The 25252-nt window shown below is 45.3% G+C and overlaps 1 protein-coding gene across 1 annotated transcript; it reads left to right on the forward strand.

Moving 5' to 3' along the window:
- The first annotated feature begins 1510 nt into the window (after positions 1 to 1510).
- LOC135034725 (protein kinase C delta type-like) lies at positions 1511 to 24630 on the forward strand. The gene is made up of 9 exons (XM_063954285.1): positions 1511 to 2098; positions 4555 to 4640; positions 6934 to 7104; positions 8632 to 8723; positions 9183 to 9245; positions 9884 to 10022; positions 12126 to 12281; positions 22423 to 22551; positions 23445 to 24630. The coding sequence occupies exons 1-9, from the start codon at positions 1576 to 1578 to the stop codon at positions 23574 to 23576; spliced, it is 1491 nt and encodes a 496-aa protein (XP_063810355.1). The 5' UTR covers positions 1511 to 1575; the 3' UTR covers positions 23577 to 24630.
- Positions 24631 to 25252: the final 622 nt, after the last annotated feature.

The following is a 25252-nucleotide window of genomic DNA, read 5'->3' on the forward strand; positions in this document are numbered from 1 at the left end:
GTTGGTGCCCCATCGCTTATGCATGCAGGCCAATATGGACAAGATTGGCCATATTAGCATGCATTGCTATGGCGCCGAGAGATGGGGGAGTGAAGAAACTCCACTCCCCCTTCACGTCCCCCCGCCGCCGGGTCTCCTGCCTGCCGCATCGGCGGTCGGGCAACTCAGCGGCGGGTCACCCAGTCTGTAGGGCCCTTAAGTGTAGGAGAATATGTAAAAGGGCCAAAGGTACAAACCCTGCCAGTGCATTTCTTAGGAATATATATGTAGGTGTATAGTAACATTTAGCTTTACTCTATCTATCTATCTATCTATCTATCTATCTATCTATATTTTTATATATATATATATATGTACAAAAGAAGCTAGCAGCGCCACAGATGTAGTATCTAAGGTATTTACGACAGTACGGGAAAGATACGTTCCGAAATAATTAACAGAACATAGCCTGGTGGACACTCCCTTCAAAATGTTAGGGCGTCAGCTTAAGAACCTCAAAAATATATGTAGGCACTGGTATATATGCCTACAAGTTAGAAAATGGTGCAGGGGGATGAGGTATTTGCAAACGACCAAAGGTGTCTAATCAATAATGTAAAAACCAGGTGCTATAAAAATATATAATTTAATTTTAAAAGACAAAGCACTATAAAGGGGTAATATGTGAAATAATAACAATATTCAAATGCAGCCTAGTCAAGAAATATTAGATAAAAAAAAGAAGCAAAAGGCTAAGCTAAAAAAGTCAGAGACATATATGCCAAAATTCATAAAAGAGTACATAAAAACACAGAAAATAGTAGCACCCAACGCGTTTCGTCCCTCATGGACTTCATCAAGGGGTGAAGTCCATGAGGGACGAAACGCGTTGGGTGCTACTCTGATTTTACCTCAATATATATAGATATATATATATATATATGCAGCTGAACCCAGTGCCCTCACATAAATAGTCACATATTAAGCAGGGATGGTGCGGTACTCACAGCTGTGTAGGAGATAAAAACTTATAGATCCACTATGGTTATCAATTTTTCAATATTACTGTAGATTTTGTATGGTACTGAAGAAAATATACATTAAGATTGAAACGTTGATAACCATGGTGGTTCTGTGAGTTTACTTTTTCCTATACAGCCGTGTGCGCCACACCATCCCTGCTTAATATATATATATATATATATATATATATAAAAGAAAATAATGGACACGGGTCAAGTCAGCTATTCACTCCGCCCTCAGTCCTTAGTCTTCTTACGTTCCATAGCTAAGGCTGTGGTGAGTGTACACATCTCATCAAAGTTTTTTTGTCAGCCTGTCCAATAATTCTGTGTTTTTCAGCTTTCTCCCATCATAACACTATATATAAATGGGTTTAACTTTTGGTGAAAAGTTTGGAAAAAAAGTTTAATAACCAGCATTACTGATAACTTCCTATTAAATGATATGGGGGCCTCAGCAATACAAGACAGCCAGTACAGGGGGCATGCAGCTGGTCTCACGGCCACTGCCATCCCAGCATTCCGTGAGCCAGAATGACAGTTGGTGTGAACAGACCGAGCTGAGCAGCCAGCGATGGAGCACAGTGAAGGAAAGTGGCGACCCCAACCCCAAAAAGCGATGCGAGAAGAGAAGAAAAGCATAAAGAAGAGGCATGGAGTGAAGAGGAGCGCACAGGAGAGGTGCAGAGAGAAGAGAAGTGGAGAGAAGAGCAGAGACAGAAAGATTGGAGGAGCAAATAGCAGAGGTGCTGTACCATCTAGCAGTCCTCAAAATCCCAACGGGGAAGATGTCATCGAATTCCAGCTCATTACAATCAACGAGCTTGGAGAATATGAGAACCCTCCGACTGGAGCAGGGAACAGGTCGAGTCTCACTGCAGAGAGTCATCTGTACAAAAGGGAGAAACCATCTTCCCCTGAGGCTGTGACTGGCAAGAAAAAGAGGAAACGTCAGATAAAAGAAGGGACAGGACAGCAGAAGAGGGTGAAACACCAAGATGATGAGCATAGAAAGCAGAAAAGGAGACATCTGGATGTGGCCGTGGTCCAAGAGAAGGTCAAGGGCAGTGATTTCACCCCTCCATTGGACAGACCAGGTAAGGAGGTATTAATGGTTTTCACAGAAAACTCTTAATATGGAGAACTTGCTCCACTGCTACTAACTATAGATCAAACTGTAGCTGACTGTTCATTTATTTCAGTGTTTCTTTCACATAGAGGGGCAGATGTACTAAGCTTTGAGGGGGGATAAAGTACCAACCAATCAGCTCCTAGTTGTCATTTTTCAAAAATAGACTGTAACATGGCAGTTAGGATCTGATTGGCTGGTACTTTATCTCTCTCTACTTTATCACTCCCCAAGGCTTAGTACATAAGACCCAGAGTGTGGTATTGTGGCATCCATAAATTAGATGAGAGATTGAAGTACATTGTTTGAATTGGGTTCAATCTGCCAGATAAATGGGCATTAGAGGCCTGGAAGCTTGGAGCGATCCCCACTACAGTCAGCTAGTAAATGTCCTACATAATAGTGCCAAATTCTCATATAGGGCATATTTCATCACCTCTAAAATAACAAATCTACTTCTTTTGCTGTACTTTCTCAGTGTACCAGTGATGGGGGCTGTTACACTATTGGCTACTTAGCTGCTAGAGGCCCTGCCTGGGATTACCTGTAATCGGCCTTTTATATTAAACGCAGATAATGATCCCTGCTGCTTCCCTGGGGCACGGAAATGACAGTTGGTCGGTTGTGCTGCCTAGCCCCGCCCCCTGCCCCCAGCTGTTACCTGGAACCTGCCTGTGGCCAAGTTATACCAAGCACTACTTAGGGGGGGGTATCCATCACATCTAATGTTATCACACCTATCACCCCCAAAATCCACTTATCACACCCTGTGCACTCCCAAAAACGGGATCCACACAATAATTCAAGCCGGCAAAAGCAGAGATAAGTATAGGAGAAAATGGGGAAATCTGCCTGTACCCTGCAAAAAGCCAAACTAACATAGGAAAACATTATAGAAGTATATTAGTGGCCATACAAAAACTATTTGGTGTAATTAAATTAGGTCAAATAGCTGTTATATGAATTTCTTTTTAAAAAATAAGAAAAAATGTTAGAATGCGATTTGTGTATATATATATATATATATATATATATATATATATATATATATATATATATATATATATATATATAGTGTGTGTATAACATACAGGTCCCCGTGCACCTCACTACTGATTACTCCTCATCATCATTTTATCACTGAGTTGAAATTATCATTTAGCATAGGTCTTCAAACTGTGGCCCTCCAGCTGCTGTGAAACTACACATCCCAGCATGCCCTGCCACAGTTTTGATATTAAGGTATGCTAAAACTGAGGCAGGGCATGCTAGGATGTGTAGTTCCACAGCAGCTGGAGAGCCGCAGGTTGAAGACCCATGATTTATAGTATATAGTGGAATATAACTTGTATATCTCAGGTAGATGAATCAGGCTTTTCCTGTTATACACTGAATGAAAAAAACCCAGACAGGATATATAACTGCAGAGGATATAATAGTCACCTGTAATAATTAAGATATGTCTACACCAGAAAAATCAGTGAATAATATGGAGTAAGAGACTGTGCTAAGTGACTGAGCTGTGTTATAAACCCCATAGAGCCCTGTATGTATAATACACCCTAATAGTTATTAGGAATTGGGAGCGCGTTACACGGTTCCGGTAAGAATGGTCGACCATGTTAAGGTCAACAGTCCTTAGGTCGACCACTATTGGTCAACATGGACAAATGGTCGACACATGTAAATGGTCGACGCATGACAGGTCAACACATGAAAAGGTTGACATGGATTTTTGAACTGTTTTTGGTGTAATTTTTTCCGTAACATGACCAGGTACCCCAATTAGTGAACCCCAATTAGTTTACCACATCCCCTTGCATGGCTGCGGGCAAGGTGTCTCGCTCCACTGCCTCTGCACTCGGCACAGGTTACTATTCCCAACCGTAGTCCACGTGGATGGTAAAGTATGGAAAATTGAAAAATCTATTTAAAAAAAAAAAGCCATGCCAACCTTTTCATGTGTTGACCTGTCGTGTCGACCATTTTCATGTGTCAATCATGTGTCGATGTCGAACAATAGTGGTCAACCTAATGGCAGTCGACCTAATGACTGTCGACCATCCAAACGGATAACATGTTACACATCACAGTGACAATATATTGCTGTAAGTGACTGTGAATTGGGGACTTTTGTTGTTAATGATGTAAAGATGTCTGTAGCTGCACTAAAATACAAATTGTATTTAATAAAATAAAAGAACTAATAACACATGTAAATGTGTGGAAATTATATGTGTGGCACTTTTAGAAAACAAAAATAACTTGTATTTGGTTTAAATATCCTTCACAATGGGCCTTAAAATACAAGATGCCATAGGCCCCGATGCAGCAGCTGAATACTGATTTGTATAATATCCACTGTCTGACTCATCATTTATATAAAGAGTAGATGTATAACCTCTTCCTTTATTACCCCAATAGGAGGCAGCGGCCCCGGCTGCAGAACACCATTATCCATCGGGCGGTTCATTTACCACCAAGAGCTCGGTCGGGGCAGCTACGGAAGAGTAAGATTTGTGTTTTCTGTCTGATTTCTCATGTTGTCACCATTATGCTAACTGTATATACACACACAGCTATATATAATAACCTGCCATAGTGACATTGGTTACACAATAGTCATTTATATAGGGTTGTGTCCAAATCCCATTTGTGTCTGTGTGTAAATGCAGCCTATCTTTACTGATGTGAATAATGTTACATGTGGAAAAGGGGTTCATTGTGATTTACCGACGGACACAATACTAACGGTCATAATCCCGACAGCCATTGACTGACAATCAAAATACCGACACAGTCAAAATACCGACATCCATTATGCCGACATGATGAACATGCCAACATAGTCAGAATATCGACATTTGAAATACCAACATGCCACAATACTGACATGAGTTTTTCTGGGGGGGTTTGTGTCCATGTCGACATAGGTCAACATGGTCACCGTCTAAGTGTTCTGTACTCGACACACTATTATATTCCCCCTCCAGGTCCACTGGGATGGTAAAGTATGAATAAGTCTGTTTTGGGGCAAAAAGTCCTTAAAAAAGCATGTCAGCATTTTGACATGTTTGCATAATGAATGTCGGTATTTTGACCATGTTGGTATTTTACTATTTTGAGTGTCGGTCAATGGCTGTTGGGATTATGACCATTGGTATTGTGTCCGCAGGCAAATCAACTGCTACCCGTGGAAAAGGTGGTGTGTGTGAGTGGGGGGGGGTGGGTTGTATTTTCTGCAGGGAGGATTTGGGCAGATTTTGGGGGGTCTGTACTGATATATCTGCTGATATACCTCTAGGATATACGTTCATTCAAACAATATTATAGGAGAATGCAATATAGAAAATGTTAACTGTTTATATTAATGTAATGATGGGGTAGCAGGTTGGACACTGAAGTGACATTGGTGTCTCCCACATGCCTGTCAGTTCTGTATAAGCAGCCACACTGCCTATTTCCAGAGACAGCTACTGGGTAAGGGAAGCGGGCAGCACCTTGATAGTCACTGCACAATACAGTTGGCACATTTACATTTAAATGAATACTCTGGAGAAAAATAATACTTTTTACTATAGCACAGAAATAAATCCTGTATGTGCATGCTGTGGTAACAATATTTCTGTGCACATAATAAGAAAGTGCCCATCATATACATCTCCTAGTTACCCACATACTGTCCCAGCTCCAAACATATGGCATTGGGGGTCATTCAGACCTGATCACACACTAGGGGGTACATTTACTATGATGGGAGTTCTATTTAAGATGGGATGTTGCCCATAGCAACCAATCAGATTCTACTTCTCATTTAATTAGCACCTTCTAGAAGATAATACCTGGAATCTGATTGGTTGCTATGAGCAACATCCCATCTTAAATAGAACTCCCATCTTAGTAAATTTATCCCTAGGTTTTTCGGCTGCGCTGCGATCAGGTCAGAACTGTGCATGCATATGCAACGCAATGCGCAGGCGCATCGTACAAGTACAAAGCGGATCGTTGCCCAGCGATGGATTGTACAAAGAATCTGTTCACACAGCCGATCGCAAGGAGATTGACAGGATGAGGGCGTTTGTAGGTGGCGACTGACCATTTTCTGGGAGTGGTTGGAAAACGCAGGCGTGTCCAGGCGTGTGCAGGGCGGTGTCTGATGTCAATTCCGGCCCCGGACAGGCTGAAGTGATCGCAGAGGCTGAGTAAGCTCTGGGCTACTCAGAAACTGCACAAAGCTTTTTTGTACCGCCCGGCTGCACATGTGATCGCACACTTGCAAAGTGAAAATACACTCCCCTATGGGTGGCGACTATCTGCTTGCAGCAGTGCAAAAAGCCCCTAGTGAGCGATCAGGTCTGAATTAGGCCCATTGTCTGGTTAGTGTGTTTATCAAATGCCACACTATAGCTTACAACTCAATACTGGAGGGGATTGGAACAGGACAGGGGCATTCTGTCATATATAGGGTATATCTGTATCATGGATGGGTGCATGGAAAGCACACGGCTGCCCTTTATCCTCATCTGGTCTCCTTCATAATGACCTCTCACTATCCTCAGCACCATGGCAGGTGTGTGCAGCGCCCATTCACCTCTGCTACACAGAACAGCAGTGACCAGACCTCCCCAATTACCCCACAACATGGACAATGCAATGTAATCAAGACCAACATATCTTACTTTATTCATTCCAGGCATTTGTGCTTCCATTCTCTTATCTCCTGACACAGAATGTTCTCATTAGTTACTGTATGAGCCATACCTCTTTCCTCCGGCTTCTGTAACGTCTCTCTGTACCGTACAGGTGTTACTGGCATCTGACACTGTCACCAGAAGGCAGCTTGCAGTGAAGGTCATTAAGAAAAGAGTTGTGGTGGAAGAAGATATGATAAGATCTGTGCTGGTGGAAAGAGAGGCACTGCAGGCTGTCAGGACGCCCTTTGTCGTCCGAGGGCTTTTTGCCTTCCAGACTGAGGTAAGTTCATGTATATTTCTACTAACCCTCTTGGTCTTGGGGGGAATTCAGACTGAATCGCTGCAGCGGCAGCCATCGTAGTCTTAATGTCTTTGTGGAGTGCGCACATGCAGGGGGCGCACAGCGCGTCCACACCCGGGAGCCAAGTGAGATGCTAAAAGCATCTCTAGGCTGCGATCACCTCTGCCTGATTGATAGGCAGAGACAGTCGCAGGGCGGGAGGGGGCGTGCCAACGGCATTAGAATGCTGTTGGCTGGGCGAGGTACGGACAACGCAGGCATGTTCAGGCCATTATGGGGGTGGCCTGCAGTGGCTGCGTGAGGTCACATGCAGCCGCTGCAACCTGGGACTTTTTTCCTTCCTGGGAATCCTCACGTACTGGAGCAGATGCTATTTCTGGGCATCTTTCCATGTATAATAATAATACTAAGATGACTTTTATGTAGAAAACAATTTTATGTAGTACTTTTATTCTAGTATCATACCTCTACTCTATTACACACTGCATCTGTAATTCAGCACTTATGTTTAACCTGACTAAAAAAACTCACCCTGTATTTTGCGGTTGGATTTGATGCAGACAATGCACAACCCACAGGAAATTCAGATATTCTGTCTCTATCCATCGTATCAAATAATTTACTCATTAGCCCATTTATTAATTATACCCTATAGTTTTAACTTATCGCCACAAGAAATTGAAGACTAGCGGCATGTAATAAAAATCATTTGCAACTATAGGGGCTCTGATAGGTGTCTGTTCTAGTGATGTGTAATAGTATAGAGATCACCAATACGATCTCTTTACTTTCATGTTGTAGGGCCGGACACGCTGCTCTGTATGTGCGGTCTGCTGACTGCACATGTGTGAGCGGGGAGTGTCAGGGAGGGATCCTATAGATCCCCTCCTAGTACCTTTTGTGGAATATAGCCCATAGACTACAACGGCTAACCTACTGCGGCCAAGATGGTGTTACCTACCGGGAAGCCAAGATGGTGTTACCTACCGGGGCCAAGATGGTGTTACCTACCGGGGCCAAGGTGGTGTTACCTACCGGGGCCAAGATGGTGTTACCTACTGGGGCCAAGATGGTGTTACCTACTGGGGCCAAGATGGTGTTACCTACCGGGGCCAAGATGGTGTTACCTACCAGGGCCAAGATGGTGTTACCTACCGGGGCCAAGATGGTGTTACCTACCGGGGCCAAGATGGTGTTACCTACCGGGGCCAAGATGGTGTTACCTACCGGGGCCAAGATGGTGTATCCTACTGGGGCCAAGATGGTGTTACCTACCGGGGCCAAGATGGTGTTACCTACCGGGGCCAAGATGGTGTTAGTTACCGAGGCCAAACGATGTCATGCTTTACATTCTGGGACTTGGTAAATTTAGCATTGAAGCAATCGCCACAGAAATCTATGGAGGCAGTTTTTGCAATTGAAAACTGGGAATCACAGTGAGTTATGTGCTGTCTGTAGATGCCAATGATTAGGAACATTCATATATCATAATATGTCTTCTAACAGGAGCTCCTCTTCCTGGGAATGGAGTATGCCAATGGAGGAGACCTTTATGACCTATTGGAAAGAACTGGTGCCTTGGACCTAAACACGGCAACGTAAGAGCTGAAAGGAGACTGAGTGGATGAGAGTCTGGTCAGGGAATACATTCAGGGTTACAGGGATTGGTGGATGGAGGCATTGTATTAATATAAGCTGACCGCGCATGCGCAGGAGCCCCGGCAGCCATCACAGCACATGGCAGGGTTGAGATCCTTTCGGAGCCCTTGTCCCTGCAGGTGCTGATTGATACATCTGCTCGTTGTGATCGCATATTGCAATGTGATCCTGGGAGGTAAGATCCCGCTCAGATCACATTGAATATGCAATCTATGATAAATGGCCCCCAGTGTGCTATACCGTCCTGAGCAGTAGGGGAGAGGTGTTATCAGTGTGTTATGTATTTATGTAGTGAGTTGTACACCCCAGTGTCACATGGTACAGGTGTAATTCTGTGTGTAGCCTCTTTCTGAGCCTGTTACCTATGGTTACAGCAGTTTCCTTTCTTTCTCTGCCAGTTTCTATGCAGCGGAGATTGTGTGTGGACTGGAACATCTGCATTCCAAGGGCTACATCCATCGGTAAGTACATCTGTCCTCTCATTGTAGTAGATCATTGTTTCCTGTCTCAGTTCTGACGCTTATATGTCTTTGTACACTTGTGTCTTATTTACAATGATGAGTGCAGGAGACTGACCATACACAGATAGGGCCTGATGCTGGGTTGTATGGAAATCACCCTGAGCTGCATGCATGGAAGACGTGTGTATATTCCCCATATGCAGAGCTGTAGGCGTCTTGCTGTGCGCCCGCCTCCTATGTGTATGATTGGTTTACTTCTAGTCACTGCTATCAGTGCACACTTGTACCTACCCTATACTAGGTGTAATAGATACACCTGGTCACAGCCATATTTACTCTTACACCTAGAATAGCCGCAGTGATACACCCTCACTGAGCTTGGTCTATATGAGACATACCTCCCAACATCGTCACTGTCCAAGTAGGGACACTGCTGCGCGCCAAAGGCACATACCCACGAAAAGGGGCAGTGGCCTCATGAAAAGGGGTGTGGCTTTGTGGGAATGCCCGCAATCACACTGATTATGGGAAAACCCTTTGTAGTGTTAATTACATATTGAAAGATGTAATTGTAAGTTATGTCATGTGCTGGTCCATCTCAGCAGCTTGTATTACTTAGAGGATCTTCCTTTTTACAGAGACATCAAACCAGAGAATATTCTCATCCATGGAGACGGCCATATTAAGATTGCAGATTTGGGCCTTGCATTAAACAACATGCATGAAGGAGACGTCGCCACTGAATATGCAGGAACAACAGGCTATATTGCCCCCGAGGTGAGTCATAAAGGATATTAGTGGATTTCTCATATATGGGACTAAATGTAATTGCCTCCCGAGCTGACTGAGGGGGTTATTCAGGTTTGTTACCAAATCAAAAAAGCATACTAATGGGCAAAACCATGCTGCACTGCAGGTGGGGCAGATGTAACATGTGCAGAGAGAGTTAGATTTGGGTAGGTTATATTGTTTCTGTGCAGGGTAAATACTGGCTACTTTATTTGTACACTGCAATTTTGATTTGAGTTTGAACACTCCCCACCCAAATCGACGTCTCTCTGCACATGTTACATCTGCCCCACCTGCAGTGCAATGTGGTTTTGCCCATTAGTGTGAGTCTGCCCATTTTTTAATCCAGCAATAATTTTTAAGGCAAAATCAGTTTGGTTTTGCCATATAAATGATTGCTACTTTAAAAAACGGGCAGACGCACAAAGTCCAGCAACTCGGAGGCTATTACATTTAGCCTAGTCGCGCGCAAATAATATAGGGGCGAGACTTCATGGGGAAGGGGTGTGGCAACAAAACAATACCAATTCACATTACATATTATAGTAGTCTCCATTATTCAAATTACGCCGCATAGAGGCACCACTACACCACGTTCAGCCCCTCTTACACATTACTGCGGACAGATTACCCTTTTTACACATTACGGCAGACAGCGTCCCCTTTTTTACACATCACGGCAGACAGCGTCCCACTTTTACACATTAGGTAGACAGATAGATAGATAGATAGATAGATAGATAGATAGATAGAAAAGAATAGATGATACTTACCAGCTCTCAGGCAGTCAGGTTCCTTGGTGCTGGCAGCTCCGGGTGGCAGGGGAGAAGGAGGAGTAGGGAGGAGGGAGCCGCAGCAGCGCACTGTAATTGCCGTCGGCGCCGCATGCAGCTGTACCTCTCCTTCAGCATTGGCTGGTCACCGCCGCTGTGAATGCTGGGATGAGGGAAGCGCATCCCAGCATTCACAGCAGCGCCGGGCCAGCCAATGCTGAAGGAGAGGGACTGCTGCAGCGGCGCCGCTACCAATTACATAGCGCTGCTGCGGCTCCCTCCTCCTCCTTCTCCGCTACTCCCTCTGCTCCTCCGGCACAGGCGACTTGTAATGAGTCAAATTCACTCATACCAAGCCGCTGGCCATTGCGCCCTCAGTGCGACTGCGCTGTGTGCCACGTAGTTACGGCACTGGAGCACACTGCAGTCCCACTACAATGTGCGGGAATGTTACGGTTGTGCTATTTATCAAGCTCAGAAAAGTAAATGTTTGTGGAGTTTGACAGTGTTAGTAAATGCCATCTTCATATGGTGTTAGCTCTGTTATCAATTGAAAGAGGATTCAGAGTGTGTAGAATGATCCCCTTGGTTGTAAATGTTTGAGTAAAGCTGGTACCACTAAGGGTTACTACTATCATCCCCACCAACATGTAGGAGGAGGGATCTTCAGGATCTGGGCGCACTATTGCACATGCGCGGTCTGCTGACTGTGCCAGGACAAGTGGGGTGTGCCAGTATCGGAGATATCTGCTGCGGCCTCCCATCTTTGCTCACAAACGCAGCCCATATAGGTTTCTAATTTGTACTGATCCATAGGTTTATGATTTATAGGTATCCATAGGATCCCTCTCCAGTTACTCTTGATATGGCATGAGATATGGGGCCAAGGAGCTTGGTAAATTCAGCAAAACACCAGTCCCTATAGAAACTTATGGGGCTGCTATTGTGAGTGAAAACAGGGAACCACAGCAGGTACTGTGTCTCCAATAGCTGCTGTGCTCCCCTGCACATATATTATTAGAATACTTATTACTTACAGGTACCTCATGACAACATGTGTTTTGGGAGGATTTTCCACAAATATTTATTGATAAATAGGCCCCATAAAGTGATAAAATCAGTAAATAAAATATATTACTTTTTATGTTTATAACATTTACCAGTATAATTATTCTAATCAGTGATGTGTTACATGTATGTATTATTTCCTTTGATACATGTGCATTCCCCAATGGAAACAGTGTATACTGTTCAGACTTATATTATCATTATTGAATAAACCTATATTATATAGTAAATCATGTCATTCTATTGGCAGATGGAAGATTTCCTCGGGTATAACACCTCGGCAGACTGGTTCTCATTTGGAGTTGTCCTATTCCAAATGCTGACCGGACAATCCCCGGAAGATAGCAGGCTAGTTGACATACAGGACTTTTCATTAGATCATGATGCTGAAAACATCATTGAAAAGGTGAGTGTGAGTAAGTGCTGAGTATGCAGCTCAGGTTGCCAGATCACTCTTTGTCTTTGTTGCAAGATAGAAAACAGAGAGTTGTAGTGAATGGAGTGCATTCACAGGAGGGAAATGTTACCAGTGGAGTACCCCACGGATCTGTACTTGGACCAGTGCATTTTAATATCTTTATTGGTGACATTGCTAATGGCATTAAAGGGAAAGTATTTTTGCAGATGACACAAAGGTATGCAACATGGTAGTCACACCAGGAGGACCAGGAGGGGTAAAACAAATGAATGAGGATCTAGGTAGACTAGAGGAATGGTCAAGAGTGTGGCAATTACAGTTTAATGCCAAAAAATGCAAAATCATGCACTTGGGTCTCAAAAGTCCAAAAGCTAAATATAGTTTTAATGACACTATACTGGAAACTACTGAGGAGGAAAAGGGATCTAGGAGTCACTAGTTCAGGTGACTTAAAGGCAGGTAAGCAATGTAACAAAGCAATGAGGAAGGCTAGTCAGATGCTTAGTTGCATGGGGAGATGAATCAGCAGCAGAAATAAAGAAGTAATAATGCCACTGTATAGGTCCTTGGTACGGCCTCATCTAGAATACTGTGTTCTATTCTGGAGGCCATATCTTCAGAAGGATATTAATACATTAGAGACTGTACAAAGAAGGGCAACTAAAATGGTGCATGGCCTACATCACAGAACTTACCCAGAAAGACTAAAATATCTCAATATGTATAGTATGGAGCAGAGAAGAGAAAGGGGGGACATGATAGAAATTTTCAAACATATCAAGGGTTTTAACAAAGTCCAGGAGGGAAACATTCTTCAAATGAAGAGAAGTATTAGAACACAAGGACATGCACTGAAACTGGAGGGAGGTAGGTTCAGGGGAAATTTGATGAAAAATTACTTCACAGAAAGAGTAGTGGACAAGTGGAATAGCCTTCTATCAGAGGTGGTAGAGAGTAAGACAGTAGAGCAATTTAAGCATGCATGGGATAGACATAAAGATACCCTTACAAAGAAATAATGATCAATGGTTCTTATCTGCCATCACATTCTGTGTTTCCCAATATTGTTACATTGGGCAGCATTGCATCCACCATAGCAATGGAGGGATCACAGCAAGTATCGGAGATACCTACAGCGATCCCTCCTTCATACATTCCAGGGATACATAGTATTTGTGGAAAGCTCACGGAAACCGGTGTTTTTGGTGACACAGCCACAAATACTGTTTGATAAATGGGCCTCTTAGTCTATAATCTCAATTAAGAAGAAATTACCCTTTGAAAAGCATCTATATTGGTCTTACAGGTTCCCAAGGAAAGGTTTTAATATTTTTCAGTGTCCTGCATCAGTGTTCAGAGACAATTTCCAATTTCTACATAAGGTGCAAGTTACACTTCTCTGCCCTGGGTGTATGTCTTAAGCTGGCCATACATCAGGACGATATCTTTCCAACCAGCCAACTAGTTGGCTGGTTGGAAAGATAATCTGGCAGTGTGTGGGAGGAAACGATTATCAGCCGTTTGCTCCCACACGCTGAAAAACGGACAGAAACGGTCTGTCCAACTAGTTGGGAAAATCAAACCTGTTTGATTTTCCCAACCAATCGTTCAGGTGTAGGGGAAACTTTCTCCCCAACTGAACGATAAGTAGGCGGACACTGCCTGCTAGTGTCCGCCTACTGTGCCGGCAGCATGAAAAGCCCGCCCCCCCCAATCACCTGTGACAGCGGGCTGTGCAGTGCGGGGTCTGAAAAGGGGGCGGAGCTACGGCGGCACGAGGGGGTGGAGCTACACTGAATAGAGGGGCGGAGCTACACGGGACCAGACAGCTTTGCAGTGACGGCCAGCCAGACTTGGTAAGTGGAGGGTGAGAGAGAAGTGAGTGTGTGTGTGTGTGTTTGTATATATGTGTGTGTGTGTTTGTATATATGTGTGTGTGTGTGTGTGTGTGTGTGTGTGTGTGTGTGTGTTTGTATATATGTGAAGTGTGTGTGTGTGTGTATGGTGGAGATGTGTGTGTGTGCAAGGTGGGGTGTGTGTGTGTGTGTCTGTATATATGTGTGAATTGTGTGTGTGTGAGGTATGTCTGTGTGTGCGCGCTTTATGAACGCCACTGCTAGGGGGGCCATTACATGCAAGGACGCTACTACTATAGGAGGGGCATTACGTATAAGGACGCTACTACTATAGGGGGGCATTACGTATAAGGACGCTACTATTGCTGGGGGGGGCATTACATATAACGATACTACTGCTGGGGGGGCATTATGTATAAGGATGCTACTATTACTGGGGGGGCATTACCTATAACAATGCTACTACTACTGGGGGGCATTATGTATAAGAACGCTACTACTACATGGGGGCATAACATATAACGATGCTACTACTACTGGGGGGGCATTATGTATAAGAACGCTACTACTACAGGGGGGCATTACATATAACGATGCTACTACTACTGGGGGGGCATTATGTATAAGGAGGCTACTAATACTGGGGGGGCATTACATATAAGGACGCTACTACTGGGGGGGCATTATGTATAAGGACTCTTACTACTGGGGGGCATTATGTATAAGGACTCTTACTACTGGGGGGCATTATGTATAAGGACGGTGCTACTACTACTGGGAGGGCATTACATGTAAGGATGCTACTACTACTGGGGGGGCATTATGTATAAGGGCGGTACTACTACTGGGGGAACATTACGTATAAGGATGCTACTACTACAGGGGTGGCATTACGTATAAGGACGCTGGATCAGATGAGTATAATTATCTTTTATTTTCAGGTACCCGTGGATTCTACTTGGAGAAGAGGACCGACTGCTTCGTGTCAACATAGGTAAGTATGTGCGTGTCGACGTGTGAAATAAAGTTTTACTGTCACGGTGTGTGTCTCCTGTTTTTATTTGGGTATTTTTTTCCCATTAGAACTGCAGGTACCAGCGGGCCCGTTTTTCTCCCGCATGCTGGTACTTGTGGTTCTCCAAGTACCAGCTTGCGGGGGAGGCTTGCTGGGACTTGTAGTACTACTGGAAAAAACAATATTCCAGCCTTTGGATGGGGGGGGACAGCCTCGGGCTTCACCCCTGGCCCTTGGGTGGCTGGGGGGGGGACCCCTTGATTGAAGTGGTCCCCACTCCCCCAGGGTACCCCGGCCAGGGGTGACTAGTTGGATATTTAATGCCATGGCCGCAGGGCACTGTATAAAAGTGACCCCCGGCTGTGGCATTATCTGTCCAGCTAGTGGAGCCTGATGCTGGTGTAAAAAATATGGGGGACCCCTACTCTTTTTGTCCACCGTATTTTTTGCACCAGCACCAGGCGCAGAGCCCGGTGCTGGTTTTAAAAATACGGGGGATCCCCTGTCCGTTTTTCCCCCGGATTTTTAGAACCAGGACCGGCTCGAAGAGCCTGAGGCTGGTTATGCGTTGGAGGGGGGACCCCACGCAAATTTTTTTCGGGTTTTTCCCATTCCATTTAAAAAAAAAAAAAATATATATATATATATAATAATAATCTTTTTAAAAATATATAAATAATACTTGTGCCTCCAAAAAAGAGGGCACCAGGCAAGCTGTACATTTTACTACATTGGGAGTGCCGAATATCTACATCTTATATATATATATATATATATATATTTGCCTTGGCAGCCCAACCATGCTGGTATCCATAGTTCAGTATAAAAATAAGTAAATCTAATAAATGTATGGTGGTGAAAGAAAAGCCCAGTTTCACTGAAAAAAAGACACTTCTGCATGTTTTGAAATTAAAAAACAAAACAAAACTGAAGAACTGTAGGCAGGCACTGTCCGCCTACTTCAGTGACATCACAAGTTGGACAGAAGTTGGAAGGTTGGTTGGTCTGATGAAAAATAAGAATTTACTTACCGATAATTCTATTTCTCGTAGTCCGTAGTGGATGCTGGGGACTCCGTAAGGACCATGGGGAATAGCGGCTCCGCAGGAGACTGGGCACATCTAAAGAAAGCTTTAGGACTATCTGGTGTGCACTGGCTCCTCCCCCTATGACCCTCCTCCAAGCCTCAGTTAGGATACTGTGCCTGGACGAGCGTACACAATAAGGAAGGATTTTGAATCCCGGGTAAGACTCATACCAGCCACACCAATCACACTGTACAACTTGTGATCTGAACCCAGTTAACAGCATGATAACAGAAGGAGCCTCTGAAAAGATGGCTCACAACAACAATAACCCGATTTTTTGGTAACAATAACTATGTACCAGTATTGCAGACAATCCGCACTTGGGATGGGCGCCCAGCATCCACTACGGACTACGAGAAATAGAATTATCGGTAAGTAAATTCTTATTTTCTCTAACGTCCTAAGTGGATGCTGGGGACTCCGTAAGGACCATGGGGATTATACCAAAGCTCCCAAACGGGCGGGAGAGTGCGGATGACTCTGCAGCACCAATTGAGAGAACTCCAGGTCCTCCTCAGCCAGGGTATCAATTTTGTAGAATTTTACAAACGTATTTGCTCCTGACCAAGTAGCTGCTCGGCAAAGTTGTAAAGCCGAGACCCCTCGGGCAGCCGCCCAAGATGAGCCCACCTTCCTTGTGGAGTGGGCATTTACAGATTTTTGGCTGTGGCAGGCCTGCCACAGAATGTGCAAGCTGAATTGTACTACAAATCCAACGAGCAATAGTCTGCTTAGAAGCAGGAGCACCCAGCTTGTTGGGTGCATACAGGATAAACAGCGAGTCAGATTTTCTGACTCCAGCCGTCCTGGAAACATATATTTTCAGGGCCCTGACAACGTCTAGCAACTTGGAGTCCTCCAAGTCCCTAGTAGCCGCAGGCACCACAATAGGTTGGTTCAGGTGAAACGCTGAAACCACCTTAGGGAGAAACTGAGGACGAGTCCTCAATTCCGCCCTGTCCGAATGGAAAATCAGATAAGGGCTTTTACAGGATAAAGCCGCCAATTCTGACACGCGCCTGGCCCAGGCCAGGGCCAACAGCATGACCACTTTCCATGTGAGATATTTTAACTCCACAGATTTAAGTGGTTCAAACCAATGTGACTTTTGGAACCCAAAAAACTACATTGAGATCCCAAAGTGCCACTGGAGGCACAAAAGGAGGCTGTATATGCAGTACCCCTTTTACAAACGTCTGAACTTCAGGGACTGAAGCTAGTTCTTTTTGGAAGAAAATTGACAGGGCCGAAACTTGAACCTTAATGGACCCCAATTTCAGGCCCATAGACACTCCTGTTTGCAGGAAATGTAGGAATCGACCCAGTTGAATTTCCTCCGTCGGGCCTTACTGGCCTCGCACCACGCAACATATTTTCGCCAAATGCGGTGATAATGTTTTGCGGTTACATCCTTCCTGGCTTTGATCAGGATAGGGATGACTTCATCCGGAATGCCTTTTTTCCTTCAGGATCCGGCGTTCAACCGCCATGCCGTCAAACGCAGCCGCGGTAAGTCTTGGAACAGACAGGGTCCTTGTTGGAGCAGGTCCCTTCTTAGAGGTAGAGGCCAAGGATCCTCCGTGAGCATCTCTTGAAGTTCCGGTTACCAAGTCCTTCTTGGCCAATCCGGAGCCACGAATATAGTGCTTACTCCTCTCCATCTTATCAATCTCAGTACCTTGGGTATGAGAGGCAGAGGAGGGAACACATACACTGACTGGTACACCCACGGTGTTACCAGAGCGTCTACAGCTATTGCCTGAGGGTCCCTTGACCTGGCGCAATACCTGTCGAGTTTTTCCCAACGGTTTATAATCATGTGGAAGACTTCTGGGTGAAGTCCCCACTCTCCCGGGTGGAGGTCGTGCTGAGGAAGTCTGCTTCCCAGTTGTCCACTCCCGGAATGAATACTGCTGACAGTGCTATCACATGATTTTCCGCCCAGCGAAGAATCCTTGCAGCTTCTGCCATTGCCCTCCTGCTTCTTGTGCCACCCTGTCTGTTTACGTGGGTGACTGCCGTGATGTTGTCCGACTGGATCAACACCGGCTGACCTTGAAGCAGAGGTCTTGCTAAGCTTAGAGCATTGTAAATGGCCCTTAGCCTCAGGATATTTATGTGAAGTGATGTCTCCAGGCTTGACCATAAGCCCTGGATATTCCTTCCCTGTGTGACTGCTCCCCAGCCTCGCAGGCTGGCATCCGTGGTCACCAGGACCCAGTCCTGAATGCCGAATCTGCGGCCCTCTAGAAGATGAGCACTCTGCAACCACCACAGGAGGGACACCCTTGTCCTTGGTGACAGGGTTATCCGCTGATGCATCTGAAGATGCGACCCGGACCATTTGTCCAGCAGGTCCCACTGGAAAGTTCTTGCGTGGAATCTGCCGAATGGGATTGCTTCGTAGGAAGCCACCATTTTACCCAGAACCCTTGTGCATTGATGCACTGAGACTTGGCTCGGTTTTAGGAGGTTCCTGACTAGCTCAGATAACTCCCTGTCTTTCCCCTCCGGGAGAAACACCTTTTTCTGGACTGTGTCCAGGATCATCCCTAGGAACAGAAGACAAGTCGTCGGAACCAGCTGTGATTTTGGAATATTGAGAATCCAATCGTGCTGCCGCAACACTACCTGAGATAGTGCTACACCGACCTCCAACTGTTCCCTGGATCTTACCCTTATCAGGGAATCGTCCAAGTAAGGGATAACTAAAATTCCCTTCCTTCGAAGGAATATCATCATTTCGGCCATTACCTTGGTAAAGACCCGGGGTGCCGTGGACCATCCATACGGCAGCGTCTGAACTGATAGTGACAGTTCTGTACCATAAACCTGAGGTACCCTTGGTGAGAAGGGTAAATTTTGACATGAAGGTAAGCATCCTTGATGTCCCGAGACATCATGTAGTCCCCTTCTTCCAGGTTCGCAATCACTGCTCTGAGTGACTCAATCTTGAATTTGAACCTCTGTATGTAAGTGTTCAAAGATTTTAGATTTAGAATCGGTCTCACCGAGCCGTCCGGCTTCGGTACCACAACAGTGTGGAATAATACCCCGTTCCCTGTTGCAGGAGGGGTACCTTGATTATCACCTGCTGGGAATACAGCTTGTGAATGGCTTCCAAAACTGTCTCCCTGTCAGAAGGAGACATCGGTAAAGCCGACTTTAGGAAAACGGCGAGGGGGAGACGTCTCGAATTCTAATTTGTACCCCTGAGATATCACCTGAAGGATCCAGGGGTCTACTTGCGAGTGAGCCCACTGCGCGCTGAAATTCATTGAGACGGGCCCCCCACCGTGCCTGATTCTGCTTGTAAAGCCCCAGCGTCATACTGAGGGCTTGGCAGAGGCGGGAGAGGGTTTCTGTTCCTGGGAACTGGCTGATTTCTGCAGCCTTTTTCCTCTCCCTCTGTCACGGGGCAGAAATGAGGAACATTTTGCCCGCTTGTCCACGAAAAGACTGCGCCTGATAATACGGCGTCTTCTCATGTTGAGAGGCGACCTGGGGTACAAACGTGGATTTCCCAGCTGTTGCCGTGGCCACCAGGTCTGAAAGACCGACCCCAAATAACTCCTCCCCTTATTAAGGCAATACTTCCAAATGCCGTTTGGAATACGCATCACCTGACCACTGACGTGTCCATAACCCTCTACTGGTAGAAATGGACAACGCACTTAGACTTGATGCCAGTCGGCAAATATTCCGCTGTGCATCACGCATATATAGAAATGCATCTTTTAAATGCTCTATAGGCAAAAATATACTGTCCCTATCTAGGGTATCAATATTTTCAGTCAGGGAATCCGACCACGCCAACCCAGCACTGCACATCCAGGCTGAGGCGATTGCTGGTCGCAGTATAACACCAGTATGTGTGTAAATACATTTTAGGATACCCTCCTGCTTTCTATCAGCAGGATCCTTAAGGGCGGCCATCTCAGGAGAGGGTAGAGCCCTTACAAGCGTGTGAGCGCTTTATCCACCCTAGGGGGTGTTTCCCAACGCACCCTAACCTCTGGCGGGAAAGGATATAATGCCAATAACATTTTAGAAATTATCAGTTGTTATCGGGGGAAAACCACGCATCATCACACACCTCATTTAATTTCTCAGATTCAGGAAAACTACAGGTAGTTTTTCCTCACCGAACATAATACCCCTTTTGGTGGTACTCGTATTATCAGAAATGTGTAAAACATTTTTCATTGCCTTAATCATGTAACGTGTGGCCCTACTGGAAGTCACATTTGTCTCTTCACCGTCGACACTGGAGTCAGTATCCGTGTCGGCGTCTATATCTGCCATCTGAGGTAACGGGCGCTTTAGAGCCCCTCACGGCCTATGAGACGTCTGGACAGGCACAAGCTGAGTAGCCGGCTGTCTCATGTCAACCACTGTCTTTTATACAGAGCTGACACTGTCACGTAATTCCTTCCAACAGTTCATCCACTCAGGTGTCGACCCCATAGGGGGTGACATCACTATTACAGGCAATCTGCTCCATCTCCACATCATTTTTCTCCTCATACATGTCGACACAAACGTACCGACATACAGCACACACACAGGGAATGCTCTGATAGAGGACAGGACCCCACTAGCCCTTTGGGGAGACAGAGGGAGAGTTTGCCAGCACACACCAAAGCGCTATATATATACAGGGATAACCTTATATAAGTGTTTTTCCCCTTATAGCTGCTGTATTGTTAATACTGTGCCTAATTAGTGCCCCCCTCTCTTTTTTAACCCTTTCTGTAGTGTAGTGACTGCAGGGGAGAGCTAGGGGAGCTTCCCTCCAACGGAGCTGTGAGGGAAAATGGCGCCAGTGTGCTGAGGAGATAGGCTCCGCCCCTTTTTCGCGGACTTTTCTCCTGCTTTTTTATGGATTCTGGCAGGGGTTAAAATTCATCCATATAGCCCTGCGGGCTATATGTGATGTATTTTCGCCAGCCAAGGTGTTTTTATTGCTGCTCAGGGCGCCCCCCCCTAGCGCCCTGCACCCTCAGTGACCGAAGTGTGAAGTGTGCTGAGGAGCAATGGTGCACAGCTGCAGTGCTGTGCGCTACCTTGGTGAAGACAGGATGTCTTCTGCCGCCGATTTTCCGGACCTCTTCTGTCTTCTGGCTCTGTAAGGGGGCCGGCGGCGCGGCTCTGGGACCCATCCATGGCTGGGCCTGTGATCGTCCCTCTGGAGCTAATGTCCAGTAGCCTAAGAAGCCCAATCCACTCTGCACGCAGGTGAGTTTGCTTCTTCTCCCCTTAGTCCCTCGATGCAGTGAACCTGTTGCCAGCAGGTCTCACTGAAAATAACAAACCTAAACTAAAACTTTCACTAAGAAGCTCAGGAGAGCCCCTAGTGTGCACCCTTCTCGTTCGGGCACAGAGATCTAACTGAGGCTTGGAGGAGGGTCATAGGGGGAGGAGCCAGTGCACACCAGATAGTCCTAAAGCTTTCTTTAGATGTGCCCAGTCTCCTGCGGAGCCGCTATTCCCCATGGTCCTTACGGAGTCCCCAGCATCCACTTAGGACGTTAGAGAAAGTTGGTTAGATGTGTGGAGCACTGGTAAAAAGTTGGTGAGATGTGTGGGGCACTGTTTTAGTTGAACAGACAAGTTGGATGGTTGGAAGTTTGGAGTGTTGGAGAAAAGTTGGTCTGATGTATGGCTAGCATGACTCCTGTTACTCTGATCCCTCCTGATGGTCAGGCATGGAGCATTTCCTATCTGATACCCAGTAAGAGGAGAGGGGGAGGAGCAGGCGGAATCGGCCTTGTCTGTTTTTTTTACTTATCTCCACATTTACTGATGGGAGCCCTGGTTACTGCTGTGTGTGTTATGCATTATGTGTGGGGGTAACCCCAGCGCAGACACGCAGCATGTGTATTTCATATCTGTGCAATGTATTAAATGACTGACCTGAGAACCCAACATACATCATTTCAAACACAGATATCATATACACATTTCTTTTGAAGTCTAAAAAATGATTAAGTGTAAATGACCTTTTACCTATCACACATTTATTCTTGAATATGATGTGGCAAAAGCCTGACTGTAACTTGTTTGATGCTGTAGGTAAATAATATCTAATGAATGTCTAGCTATATATGGGTCACAATTTCATTTGCAGCTCAGCTGTTAAATAATTATGTTCTTGTTGCTCTTTTCAGCTCCTGTGTGAAGATCCTGATAAGCGTCTGGGTGTGGATGGTGTAATTAGAGACCATCCCTTCTTCTGGAGTATGGATTGGGAGAGGCTAGAGGCCCGCAAGATACCACCCCCATTCATACCCAGCAAAGTAAGTGCACTGTTATACCCCTTTACACTGCCTGCATGCAACCTGCCTCAGGCCCCTCGCCACCGGTGACGTCAGCAGGGATGCGGTGGGGGCTATGCTTAGAGATCACATGATCTCCAAGCGCTGCCTGTCCACACAGAGTGAATGGGAAATGGGTTGCATTGACCCAGCTTCCTGTTCACACAGTACAGCGAGCCGGGTTGAACACGTGTTCAACCCTGCTCGCTACCTGAGTTGGAATACCGGGTAACTTGAAACAGTTTATTGCAACTGGGCCCTTTCAGACCACACAGCAACACGGGTTATGTGCACTCATGTGCAATAACCCATGTTAAAAGCTGGCGGTCTAAGAGTCTTGTACTTTGTGTGTCTGTGGTGTGTATGTATAAAGCTGCCATGGCTCATTTCTTACTGACATTTGGTGTAGTCGTTGTATATAGATTGCAGCCAGATGATAATTGGTACAGGTGAATGTGAATTCCCCTGATATGAATACAATATTATTATATACTTGTATTGTCTTGACAGTGTTGGGGCTGGCGGTGGGGATTCCAGCCGTCAGCATACCGACCCCGGGATCCCAGCCACAGAATTCCGGGGGGAAAGGCGAGGGCAACAAAGCCCCTTGCGGGCTCATGGCTTGCTGTGCTCACCACAGGTTCTGTTCTAGCTCTATGGGTGTCGTGGACACCCACAAGTGACAATAGTCCCTGTTAGTCGGCATGCCGACTGTATAGGGCTTTTGATCTCTCAGGATGCCAGAGTTAGCATGGTGACCACCGGGATCTCAAGCACCGGTCACATGACCAGATTTCGTCTGACATATATACAGTAAGGGCGTTTTCTCTCCCTATTTAGATAAAATACACGTCTCTTATTTCTTCTCTCTGCAGCCACCTAAGAAGTCGCTTCCAGACCTGGCGTTCTCAGATCTTCTGTCAGCTACACCATCAGCCTGTGAGTCACCAATTAGTTCCGTCCACCAGGAACTCTTCCGGGGATTCTCATTTGAGACCAGGATATAGCTGTCCTGCTGCAGATTACATCGGGGAACCCTTCATGAGCTCTGCTGCACTTGATATGGCATAACATCACCCATCCATTCTCTGAGGCCCTTGTAACCAGTAACTATATCATCTGACGTTTCCTCAGTGAAGATAAGATCTTTAAACATCCTTGCCATCCTTGCCATAATAACATCATTTATTTAAATGTACACTGCAGTGAGCTTCTGAGCCTCTACGTCCCAAGCTCCAGTATCCATCAGAGGATGATAGAGAAGTAAGATCTAAGGAGTGTGATTGGCCGGCTATGGGGAAGGTGGAGGCCGGACTTTTTTTTCTCTATCATCCTCCCACAAAGGAGAGGGATATAATAAGTCATCCAACTATTATAACATCATTTATGTAAATTTACACTCTGCGTAAGTTTGTGAGCCTCTACATCCAAAGCTCCAATATCCTACTCCTCTTATACTGTATATCATGTAATGGCTGCGCTCCCCTGTCAATTTGTTACACGTCACTACCATTTCCAGTATTCCACCTACTGGTTCTGAGCTCTCATATCCCTATTGTATTCTAGACCTAGTTACTCCTGTCTTGTCCTCGATCGCAGACTCCAGTGTTTACCTCTTTGGATCTCCCCGTTTTTCCCTGGCACTATAGTACCACCCTCTTTCTCTTGTTTTCTGTCTTTGAGCAGCTCCTCTCTTCTTTGAGTCTTTCGTTCTATCGGCATTGACTCGGGTCACTCAGTCAAAGGTTAAGCTCATACTACCACCAGTGGCGTAAGTCCTGATGGCATCCCAGTACCGGTAGGCACTTAAAGCCTTATGGGAAAAGCGGCTATTATAGGCAAGAAGACCTGCTGGTGAGTTCTATGAGTCTTAACCCAGGGTGTACAAGGGTCACTGTCCAGAAGATCTTCAGGGGCAACAAACCCTTCTGAGAGAAGATTCTTCAGTTGTAACAAAATTTTGTATACAAATGAATTTTAACTTATATACCTATATATTTATTATAGCTCCGCCTATAATTACAGAGTAAATATATAAATTGCATATTTTTATCTTAGAAAAGTTTTTATTAAAACACTACATGTCATACAATAAAGACATTGTAAATACAACATTTTCAGTGTACAGTCTCTTCATTGTAGGGAGATAAGATACAGTATTTTCAAAAAAGAAGACAATATGCAAATACATAACATGTATGGTCGCAGATAGAGTGTATTTAAAATAGAATTTCAATATCCGGCAATGAAAAGATACAATTTAAATCATCACCAAGACAAATTTAAATACCGTGTTTTACCATGAATTGAAGATATCTCAAAAATGCTGTAGTATTTTCTTGCGGGCTGCCGTACTGACCAATAAAAGAAGTCATCTACATCCTTGCTGACTCTCATTGAGGGTGGAAACATGCCAAATATTACCCATTCTGCTGTGAAGGGAACATAGATAAGTAATGATGCTTCAGCATATTGTTTAACTTGCAACCAGAATCTCCTAACTAACGGGTATGGCCAAAGACAGTGATAAAGATCTGCATTGGGTTCCCCACATCTATAGCAGGCATGGGTATGAGATCTTCCCATGAGGAAACTCCTATGTGGTGACAGATAAGCTCTGTGAAAAATGTCTAAAAACATTTCTGTATACAGTGTCGGACTGGGGCATGTAGGGCCCACCAGG

This window comes from Pseudophryne corroboree, chromosome 2 (genome assembly GCF_028390025.1).
Source record: "Pseudophryne corroboree isolate aPseCor3 chromosome 2, aPseCor3.hap2, whole genome shotgun sequence".
Lineage (NCBI taxonomy): Eukaryota > Metazoa > Chordata > Amphibia > Anura > Myobatrachidae > Pseudophryne > Pseudophryne corroboree.